Source organism: Saccopteryx leptura, chromosome 2 (assembly GCF_036850995.1).
Source record: "Saccopteryx leptura isolate mSacLep1 chromosome 2, mSacLep1_pri_phased_curated, whole genome shotgun sequence".
NCBI lineage: Eukaryota > Metazoa > Chordata > Mammalia > Chiroptera > Emballonuridae > Saccopteryx > Saccopteryx leptura.
The window spans coordinates 899,856-910,997 of NC_089504.1; the positions used below are offsets into that span (position 1 = coordinate 899,856).

An 11,142-nucleotide genomic window follows, 5' to 3' on the forward strand; every position below is an offset into this window, starting at 1 on the left:
ATCTTCAGCCATCTTGGGGCAGAACTTTCTTTTAAAAACTAGTTTTATGAAATCTAAAAGTAATATATGCACATGGTTAAAACGAAGTTAAATGGTGTTTTCGGAGCTGAAATGAAAGGCAACCTCTCCCCCAGGCCTGCCCCCCCCCCCATGAGGCAATTGTTTCCTCACAGAAAAGTTCTGCCCATCGACCTACACACACACACACACACACACACACGCCCTTCCTGGACGAGGAAGGAGAGCTCCACAGCCCCCTTGGGGGCCCACTGTAAGTTCTGTGGACCTGAAAGAAGTCCTCTTTCCAAGGATGGTCTGAAGCCTGCCTCAAGGCCTTTGCACTTGCTGTTCCTCCTACCTGGACGACAACTCTTCCCCAGAAAATCACATGACTTCCCGTTTGGCATTGCCAGGCCTCTGCTCACATGTCACTTCCCTGTGGAGACCTTTCCCTCCCAGGTCATGTCCGCTCAGAGGGCACCCTTCCATCCTTCTTCTCTGTTCCTTCCTGCCTTTCTACACTCTCTGCTGCCTGACTCCCCAATAATGCACACACACCCCACCCAGAAATAAACTTCACAAGAGATGGATGTTGCTGTCTCACCGCCCTGCCCAGCACTGCAGATCAATGCCCAGCACACAGAAGGCAGGCAGGCAGTTCGTGCTTGTTGACTGAATGAATGAGTGTTGGCTCCCAAACCCAGTACGGTGACTGGGCCACAGTAAGTGTTCAGGAAGTGCTTGCTGAATAAATGAATGAATGGTTTTTTTCATTCATTGGTCTGCTCCAATAGTTTGTGGCAGTTGAAGGACAGTGGGAGACAGGTGTGGGAGGTGGAGGGTGTGTGTGGGAGGTAGGGAGTCAGGGAACAGAGAGGCCTTCACACCCCAAGACAGAGTCCATGGGAATTCTTATCACCCCTGCCTTTGAATGCAGGTATCTGAACATGAACCTGGGGCCTGCCTTGGCCAGGGCGACCCCCCGAACTCTGTCTCAAGGTGGAAACGGGCCTGAGATAAGAGGGTTTGAATGATCTGGACTGTGTAGCCAGAGGCAGCTGCAGGAACAAAAGAAAAGGAACTGGGCCACTCGGGCAGAGGTGGGTGCAGACAGGTGGGCATGCCAGTGAGACAGAGGTGGGCGCAGACAGGTGGGCATGCCAGTGAGACAGAGGTGGGCGCAGACAGGTGGGCATGCCAGTGAGACAGAGGTGGGCGCAGACAGGTGGGCATGCCAGTGAGACAGAGGTGGGCGCAGACAGGTGGGCATGCCAGTGAGACAGAGGTGGGCGCAGACAGGTGGGCATGCCAGTGAGACAGAGGTGGGCGCAGACAGGAGGGCATGCCAGTGAGACAGAGGTGGGCGCAGACAGGTGGGCATGCCAGTGAGACAGAGGTGGGCGCAGACAGGTGGGCATGCCAGTGAGACAGAGGTGGGTGCAGACAGGTGGGCATGCCAGTGAGACAGAGGTGGGCAACAACTTCCTGGACCACCTGCCAAGGGCGGGCTTGTGGCCAAGGAGTCGTCTTCCCTTTGCCTGAGGGCCTCATCCAAAGGGTTCAGGGGCACGGGGCCCAGAGACCACCAAGGCTCCCTGGTTGTCATTGCAGAAATAGAGACCTGAGGACCCTGGGACATGCTCCGGGCCTGGAGGCGGCCGCCCGCTTTCACTCCATGTCCAGTGTTAGGCAGGAGACATAGGAGCCCAGTCACCCTGCACACCTCCAGGGAGCTCCAGGCTGGCACAACGAGAACATAAGAACATAATTACAACTGGGATTGGTGCCTTGAAAAGTGCAGGGTCCACAAGGGACCCACTTGGCCTGGGGTTCTAAGGAGCCCCCCAGGGTGATAGCAAAGTTGAAAGCTATCGAGTTTGGAAGGTGTTGGGCTAGGCTGGAAAGTAGGCTGGAAGGAGGAAGTGATCAGAGTTCAGAGCAGGAAGGACACAGGGGCCACGCCCTAGTCCCATGCCTTGAGCTGGCACGGATTCCAGTTTCTTCTGTACCTTCCTCCAGAGCCTAGCCAGAGGCCAGAGAAGCCCACAGACCAAAGTTCAGCAAGGGCCACTTCCCACACAGCGTCAGACCCCTCTGCATGGTGAGCTCAAGCTCATGGGCCCGGGCCTGACCTGGGCACTTCTGGTCATGCTGTCCTGGTCCTGAGCTGCAGCAGCGCCACCTGCTGCTGGCTGCTGGCCTCCACACCCACACTAACCCCATAGAGCTGTCCCCCAGCCCACCCCAGCCCACAGGCCTCACTCCAGCTTGGTGCCTCACCCAAGGATGGCATTTTTGCTGTGACCTCCAGGATAATGTTTCCCATGTGCCAGCCATCCACTGAGCACCCACTGTGGGCCACGATGATGCCAGGTCTTGGGGTGGCCCCACCCTGCTTCCAGAGAGCACAAGGATTCATGCAGAGACAACCCCCTTAGCAAGGAGAAAGCTGCCCCTCGCTTTGAAGGTCGGAGCAGCTAACCTGCCTTTCACAGGTACCTGAGTGGAGTTTTGAAGGAGGCCCAGTGATTATCTGGGAACAGACAGGGAAGGGCATTCCAGATAGAACAGACAGCACGCACAAAAGCCCAGAGGTGAGGGGATCCCAGCTACCCTAAGCATGGAGGACTAGGAGGGGTGTGCTGGGCACAGAGTAGTGGGAGAAGGGAGATGGCTTGAACGCTGTCCTGGGACCTTGGCCAGTCCAGCCTCTAAAAGGAAAGCCAGGGACAGGCCAGGCTCCAGGAGGTGACTCCTGGCTCACAGATTTCTAGGTTCCCTCAATTCCTTACCACAAGGGATCCATGACTTTGAAGGGTAAGTCCAGAGTCGAGAAGTGGACCCAGGACCCTCCCTGGCTGGGGCAACAGCCCTGCCTTGGGGTCCAAGGACACAGAGACCCAGGTCGGCAGGCCACCCAAGGTAGGCTTGAGGAAGGCTAGCCAGAGAGACAAGGTGAACCCTGCGCTGGGGGCCAGTCTGGGGTGTCTGGTGACTCTGCTGATTTATTCCTGAAGCTGGACAGTCTGTCTAGAAAGCAGCAGGTGACACATGAGAAAGCTCAGTGGCGGGGTGCTCGTGGCATGGGGTTGTCTGGGAAGACCGTGGGGGAGGCATGGGGACATGGGCAGGGCCTGGAGAACCGGCCACAAGGGTTTCCAGGCAGACAAGCCTCTTGGGCAGCTCCCTGGCTTCAGGAGTTTCCTGCCATTCAGCCCTAGCCCCTGCCCAGACTGACCAGACAGAGTGACAGGATTGGTTGGAAAGGAAGAAGGAACCCTTGAGGAAACAAGGCTGCCCAGGTGGCCTGAAGAGGCCAGGAGAGCCAGGAGAGCAGCTGGAGGAGGTGTCCAGCCAGAGGAAGAGGTTGGAGCAGAGGACCTCGGGAGCTGAGGAGAGCTGGTCACCAGATGGGGATCTGGGGACACAGGAAAAAGTGGCTTTGTCCTGCAACAAGCAGGAAAGGCCAGGCTGTCCCTAGGGACCAGGGGAGGAGCTAGCAGCAGTGTGGACAGAGAGGCCTCTGTCAGGGGAAGCGCCCAGCTGGCTGGAGCCCACAATCCTCTCGGGGCCGCCTTGTTGCAAGAGAAGGAGGTGCCCCCGAGTCGACAGTGTTTGTTTTTGCCCAGGACCCTCAGCGAAGAGCGCCCAGGGGAGACAGAGAGGGAAATGGGTCCCTAGAGGGGCTGTGTTCCCCATCCTTATTCCACCGAGGCCACTTGGGGACAGATTTTGTATTGGGCGCCAGGCCTCGCCTCTTGGAGAGAAAGGTCGGGCAGCCAATCCGAGAGAGGGCTGAGCCGCTGCAAGAGGGTTGGTGTGGGGAGCAGAGGAGGGTCCGCTCGGGTCTCCCTCCCGACCCCTCGAGTCCGGGAGGGAGCCGGAGTGGGGGAACCCCGCCCTGGGGTGGACCCTCCCCTGCCCGCTCGGGGCCTCCGCGCGCCTCACGCCCCTACCCGCACTGCAGCCCCAGCGCCCCGGGCACTGGCCCCTCGGCCGGAAAATCAAACCGGGGCTGGCGGCCTCTCAACCAATTGAGAAGGAGTTGGGCCAGTCTCGGCCAATGGCCGCCGCGAATGCTAATGAGCACTGACGCCACGAGGAGGCCCATTCAAAAAGTAGCTGCTATTGTCGCGGGACCGGTTGCGTGCGCGCCGGCCCGGCCCCGCCGTCGGGCCGCGCGGGGACCGAGCTCCGGCGCACGCGGGGGCTCAGCCTGGGGGGCCGGCTCGGGACGGAACCCAGCCCCAGCGGGCCCATGGCGGGAGCTGCGATGGCCGAGCCGGGCTGCCCGCCCCCCGCGGCGCCTCCCGAGCCCGGCACCGAGGGGCTGCCGCGCGCCTTCCTGCAGAGCCTGCGCACCCTCTTCGACATCCTGGACGACCAGCGGCGCGGCTACGTGCACCTGCGCGAGATCGAGTCCCGCTGGCAGGGCGCCGACGCGCGCGAGATGCCCCGCGGCGTGCTGGAGGGCCTGCGCCAGGTGGCCCCGGCCAGCGGCTACCTGACTTTCGAACGCTTCGTGGCCGGCTTGCGCACCTCGCTGCTGAGCACCGACAGCGGCTCGCGGGGCCCGGCGCGCGCCTCGGCCCGGGGAGGAGGCGGCCCCGCGCGGGCCGGGGGCCAGCCGCCCCCGCCGCCGCCGCAGCGGCTCGTGTTCGCGCCGGCCGACGAGCCGCGCACGGTCCTGGAAAGGAAGCCCCTGCCCCTGGGCGCGCGCCCCCCCACGACCGGCCCCGGCGGTGCGGCCCGGAGCCTAGAGAAGCTGTGCGGCCCGGCGGAGGCGGCGCTCGGCCTCGCGGAGCCCGGGCGGCCGCAGGGCGCGGCGCTGGAGCGGAGCCCGAGCGCGGACGCTGGTGAGTTCGTTTTTCCCGACTCCCGACTCACTAGGTCATCGAAGGCCGGAGCCCGAGAAGTGCCACCCAGGCATCTCCCACAGGGAGCGGGGGCAGGTCGCATCAGTCTTCCTCCGTTCGTGAACCTGAAAGAGAAAGAGACTTCGTACCTACCTGTCTGTCCCTGTGTGCTCAGGGACCAGGAGGCAGGCTGGCCCTTCCCCCACCACAGCGTGAGCCCACCAGGGTCAAGGGGCCGGTGGGTGGGTGACTCCGCAAACCCCACCAGGAACCCATTCTGTACTAAACATGAACTGAGTACTGTGGACACCTGGGTGGAAGGGGGGTGGGATGTCTCCATCTCACCCAGGTGAGTAGAAGCACCCCCCCCACACACACACACCTGGGGACACGTGGGCCCTCCTCTCATTGCTGGTGACTGCTTAGGTGGAGGCGTTTCCCTGAGCATATGAGAGAGGGTCCTGTAGACTGTTTAGGGGCCCTTTCTGCCTGCTTGGGGCCTTCTCAGTCTGACGGCTAGGCCAAGAGGTTGGCCCACTGAGGTCAGGCTGGCAGGGACTGCCGCTGTAAGGAGGACCTGGCCTGGTTGTCGGGCCTTGGAGGTCTCTGGGGTTAGGGAGGAACACAAACTACAGCCCCTGGGGTGCCAGCAGGCTCCCTCCCACCTGGCTTCTAGTCCGGTGGAAGCGGGACCTGCTTTATGTCTGATGCAGGGCTAACCCCCCACACACACACCAGGGGGGCAGTTTCCAGCCCTGTCTGTGCTGCCCTCTGCTTGTCAGCCTCGCTGGACCCCCCACCTCAGCCTCTGGCTCTTCCTGCTGGCTCTCCAGCCGAGCGTCTGGGGTTCTTTTATGTGCGGACCTGGAATATGCCTGTGGCCTTGATAGTAGACGGAGCCCAGATGTTTCAAAGTACCCCCCCCCCTTCCCCAGCCTCCCTCTGCTTGTGCCTTCTCCGCCACACGGCACTGCAGGTTGGAACGTGAACTCGAGCCTGCTTGGATCCTGTCTGCCAGGGCTGGCTGGTGGCCCATGTACCGCCTTGTGCCAACCCGCCCACTCCCCATAGCCTCTCAAGATGAGCCTGGCATGGTGGGTAGGGCTAGGGAGCCAGATGAGGGTGCCCTCCACCTGCACCCCTCTCCTCCCTTCCCGGGAAACCCTGCACATGCTCCCCCATCCCCCAAGGGAGCCATCTGGTCCTCCAGGGGGGCTCTCACAGGAAATCCCCGGCTTTCTGGCTGCAGGTAGACATAGAGCTGCAGAAGCTCCTGTTACCTGATGGGTGCACTGGGTGGGGTCTGCACACAAGCTGAGGACTAGCTGCACGGTGATCCCTACCTGGGTACAGTTAGGTCTCAGCGCCTGCCCCACCTGTTCCCTGCATGAACTCACCTTTGAGAGCCCGGCTCTAAGGAGAAGAGTAGGGAAGACCAGAGACCCCCCTCTCTTACTCAGAATATGGAGGCTTTGCCTGACCAGGCGGTGGCGCAGTGAATAGAGCATCGAACTGGGATGCAGAAGACCCGGGTTCGAGACCCCAAGGTCGCCAGCTTGAGTGCGGGCTCATCTGGTTTGAGGAAAAGCCCACCAGCTTGAACCCAAGGTCACTGGCTCCAGCAAGGGGTTACTCGGTCTGCTGAAGGCCCGCGGTCAAGGCACATATGAGAAAGCAATCAATGAACAACTAAGGTGTTACAACGCGCAATGAAAAACTAATGATTGATGCTTCTCATCTCTCCATTCCTGTCTGTCTGTCCCTGTCTATCCCTCTCTCTGACTCACTCTCTGTCTCTGTAAAAATAAAAAAAAATAAAAAAAAAAGAATATGGAGGCTTTGAGCTCTGAGGTGGGCACTGGGGGTGCAGAGACAGGCTGGGTAAGCCTCTACTCTTAGGGAGCTCACATTCTGCATCCGTGCGCATATGTGTGTGGGATGTGCAGACATTCAGCCACAGGCCTCGGGCAGGTGTGAAGGGAGCTGGTGGGAGTCAAGCGGGGACCAGACCCCACCCAGGTACAGAGGTGAGCTGTGGGCCTGGCTGGTTCGCTGCTTGAGACTCCGAGGCAGGACTGAGACGAGGAGGGGCCCGGAGAGGCTCTGAATTGCCGATGACCCCAGAGGCGTCCGGGCCTGGACTGAGCTTTGCGTGGCTGGGGGTGGTGTGCGTGTGGCCGGAGAGAAGCCTAGAAGTCCGCTGTAGGGGTTGAGCTTGACTGGGCAGGCCTGCAGGTGAGCCAGGCCCTCCCCTCTGCTGCAGGTGCAGTGGGCTGCAGGGCCTGGGAGCTCGGCGTGGGGGGTGCCCGGCGGGCCCCCCGTGCCCGGGGTGAGCGTCGAAGACACACCATCACCAATGGAGTGGACTGTGACCTGGTGAGTGGGGGTCTGGGGGCTCTGGGGCCCTCTGCATCTTGCCTAGGATGGGGCTCGGCTCAACTTTGGTCTCCTGGACCACCCCTCTGATTGGGAGGGGGCAGCCAGGACTGGGTTCCAGAGGTGGCCTGGGATAGGAACGGGGGCGAACTGTAAGCACCTCTCTCCGCCCAGGTTGGAATCTAGCTGAGGAGTGGAGTGGCCCAGGGTCAGGTCAAGAAGTCCTTCCGGGAGATGGCGGCCTGGGTGGGCTGTGGCAATGGGCTTGGCCGCCTCCCCAGAACTGCCCCTGCCCCACCCTGCTGCCTGAGGCAACATCTGCTCAGTGGGCCCAGCTCACCAGCCGTGGGGTCACCCCTTACTCTCAGGAGTGGGTGCTGAGCTCCAGACAGCGACCCATGTTCCTGGGGAAAGGCCACTGTGGAAGGGCAGAGGGGGGCTAGGGACCCCCGGGAGGAGGAACAGGGCTGAGGGGGGCTAGGGACCCCCGGGAGGAGGAACAGGGCTGAGGGGGGCTAGGGACCCCCGGGAGGAGGAACAGGGCTGAGGGGGGCTAGGGACCCCCGGGAGGAGGAACAGGGCTGGGCCTCCCAACGCAGAAGCGTGCGCAGGGCTCCCGCGCAGGCGCGCATGTGGGTAGGTACGCGCAGCTCGCGCCCGCCAGGTGTGTGCTCATTGGCGCCTGTGCGTCCTGCCTCTGGCAGCTGAAGCAGATGGCGGAGCTGGAGCAGGAGAAGGAGGTGTTGCTGCAGGGTCTGCAGATGATGGCGCGGGGCCGCGACTGGTACCAGCAGCAGCTGCAGCGCGTGCAGGAGCGCCAGCGCCGCCTGAGCCAGAGCAGGGCCAGTGCCGTGAGTGACCGCCCCTGTCCTGAGGCAGAGTGACCCTTCCTCCACCCACGGCGACCACCCACCTACTCCTGGCACCCCAGGCAGGTGTAGGACTGCCCTTCCTCTTCAGAGCGCAGCAGCTATTCCTCCTCCTAGGGTGCTGGGACCCCCTCCCAGTATTGCTCCCCACCAGCAATACCCTTGGGCTCTCAGCTCTGAGCAGTAACTTCCAGGGACAGGAGGGTGACCTGTGGGGACTCCCTCGAGGCCCAGGGACTGATCCTGGGATGGCCCTGCTCTTTGACCACCCCTCCCCTGCTTCCTCCTAGGACTTTGGGGCGGAGGGGAGCCCCCGCCCGCTGGGACGCCTGCTGCCCAAGGTACAGGAGGTGGCCCGGTGTCTGGGGGAGCTGCTGACCGCAGCCTGTGCTGGCACGGTGAGTGTCCCCCGGACCACCCCACACACCGCCCTGGAGGCTGAGCCAGGGACGCCAGGCCTGCCTGACTGTGCCTTCCCGTAGGCCCTGCCCTCGCCTCCCTTGGGGCCCGCCTGCGTGGCCGCGGCCCCCACCTCAGCCCCGGCGCTCGGCTGGCAGCAGACCATTCTGATGCTGAAAGAGCAGAACCGACTCCTCACCCAGGTGAGGTGCAGGAGGGTGGGGGGGGGGGTGGCCGGCAGCCCGGCAGGCCCTGACTGCCCCCGCCCCCGCCAGGAGGTGACCAACAAGAGCGAACGGATCACTCAGCTGGAGCAGGAGAAGTCAGCCCTCATCAAGCAGCTGTTTGAGGCCCGTGCCCTCAGCCAGCAGGACACCGGGCCGCTGGACTCCACCTTCATCTAGCGGCCACAGGCACGGACATGGGCCTCTCAGGCTCACCCTGGCCCTGGGCAGGCACCCACCCCTCTTGATCCCAACCTCTCAGGCTGACGTGTGATCACCCGCTGGCCTGAACGTAGCCCTCCTTCCTCCTGGTCTGGGCCTCCCCAGAGCCCCCCAGCCTCCCTCTGCCCCAGGTGGAGCCAGCAGGTGGACAGCTCCCAAGGTGTCCTTCCATCCTGGCCTGGGGGTGGGGGGTGGGGGGTGGGGGAGCTGAGCTGGGGTAGCTGCCCCGTCGTGCACGCACAGCCTGAAGCTGCTACAGCCCAGGTCAGTGGACCGCGGGGGACCCCTCTTCATGTTTACCAGATGTCAGGCTGCCCTGGGCAGGTACGCTCGCTCGTGGCACCCCTGTCTCATGTTTACAGCAGGCCTGTCTCCCCCTTCTCCCCTGGGGTCTCCAGTAAATGGTACTGGTTATGCTAGACTGCACTTCCGGCAGCAGCCAGCAGAGGGCGTCGCCTGCACGCTGGACGTGGGACCTGCAGCCCCCGCCCGACACACACACCTTGGTGTCTCCTGTGGGACTAGAAGTAGGGGACCTGGAGGTGGGCTGGAACACCTAAAAGTCTAGCTGGTAACTGGGCCTCGGGGGTCCAAGGGCATCTTCTCTCAACCCAGGTCACCAAGACTAGGGAGCTGCTGTCCCTCACCTGGCCAAGACGCAACCCCGACAAAACCCCACAGAGCAGTCTGTGATCTTGCCCCAGGCTCAGGAACTTGGGCCCACCGGGCAACCTGGCCAAGGCAGTCGGGGGATTGCCAGTTGGCTCTGGTGTGGCCCTCACTGCAGGGGTGGGTGGGAACTATGAGTCTGGGAGTCCTAGACGTGCCTCAACGTCCCTGGTAGACCAAGCACCCCCGCCTGTAACACCCTTCCCCTCCCTAGCGATGGGTCCTCCCAGAAGGGGACAGGTCTGGGAGGGCAGGACACAGTCCCCAGCACTCAGGAAGCCCTGCGGTGCATTGGTTAGACTGGTGCCAGCTAAGGAAGGGTCCTGGTCGTGAGGTGGGTCCTGTCCACCAAGATTTCCTCCAGTCTGGTCATGAGGTGGGTCCTGTCCACCAGGATTTCCTCCGGTCTGCCTCCTTCATGGCTCTTGAATCAGACCCTCTCTCTCTCCCACGACCAGTCCCACCCTCACGGAGGGTTGTTCCCTGTGCCCTGGCTCTCCAGATGCAGCTCATGACATTTCCAGGAGTGAAAACCTCCATGCCCGGCTCCTGATCTTTCCATGATTCCTAGGCAATCTCAGGCCCCAATGGCACAGGCTCTGAGCCCCCACCCTAGCCTCTTTGGTAGCAGGGTGCAGCTGTGCAGCCTACCCCCCACCTCTGGGCTTTGCACATGCTGTTGCATCAGTAACACCCCACCCTGCTTCACCTGGCTTGCTCCTCCTGGGTCCTCCAGAACAGGTCCAAACTGCCAGGGAACTTGGGAGGGAGGCAGGAGACAGGACAGGTCTGCCTCGTGGAGACTGTTAGCAGAACTCCCACATGAAGCTGACCCTTCAGCTGCAGGAATAACCTAGTTATACAAAGGAGACAGGGAAAGTGACTTCCCTTGGCCTTGGTGTGGCGTTCCACGCAGGTGACATCAGGTGCCTGTGTGGTCCTAGCGGCCTCCAGGGCAGGATTTTCGGTGGTCCCACATTGGCAGGGCCAGGCCACTGGCAGAAGCAAAGATCTCGGGAGAGATCCCTCAGCCTTGCACGATGATGGTTGGGGTGGCGAGATATGGGGACCCCCCCATGCCTTGTAGGGTGCTGAGCAGCATTCCTGACTCCTCCACTAGATGTCAGAAACAGCCAAAATGTCTATGGAATGCAAGTTCCAAGAAAAACAAGCATTTTCAGGTTAAAAACACATGTTCATGAACATAAGGAAAGAATCTACCATGAGAGCCAGCAGAGACAACGGACTAGACATTTCAGATGTTGGAATTACCGGAACATAAAATAAATTTTATATGTCTAAGGAAATAAAAGATCCTTGAGAATGTGAACAAGGAATCATCTTTATGGTTTCTTATTTTAGAAGAAGTATCTTTATATAAAGGTGACTAATAAAATAGTAGAAAATCAAATAAAACTTCTAGGAATACAAATACATACTTGAGGCCCTGGCCGGGTAGCTCCGTTGGTTAGAGCATCATCCTGAATAAGCCAAGGTTGCAGGTTCTATCCCTGGTCAGGATGAGAA

At 61.3% G+C, this 11,142-nt stretch overlaps 1 protein-coding gene across 1 annotated transcript; it reads left to right on the forward strand.

Moving 5' to 3' along the window:
• Positions 1–4,118: 4,118 nt before the first annotated feature.
• Positions 4,119–11,142, forward strand: SAPCD2 (suppressor APC domain containing 2). Its single transcript, XM_066366637.1, has 7 exons — positions 4,119–4,856; positions 7,120–7,232; positions 7,937–8,083; positions 8,392–8,499; positions 8,584–8,703; positions 8,776–9,949; positions 9,992–11,142. Exons 1-6 carry the CDS (start codon positions 4,259–4,261, stop codon positions 8,902–8,904), a joined length of 1,215 nt encoding a protein of 404 aa, XP_066222734.1. The 5' UTR covers positions 4,119–4,258; the 3' UTR covers positions 8,905–9,949; positions 9,992–11,142.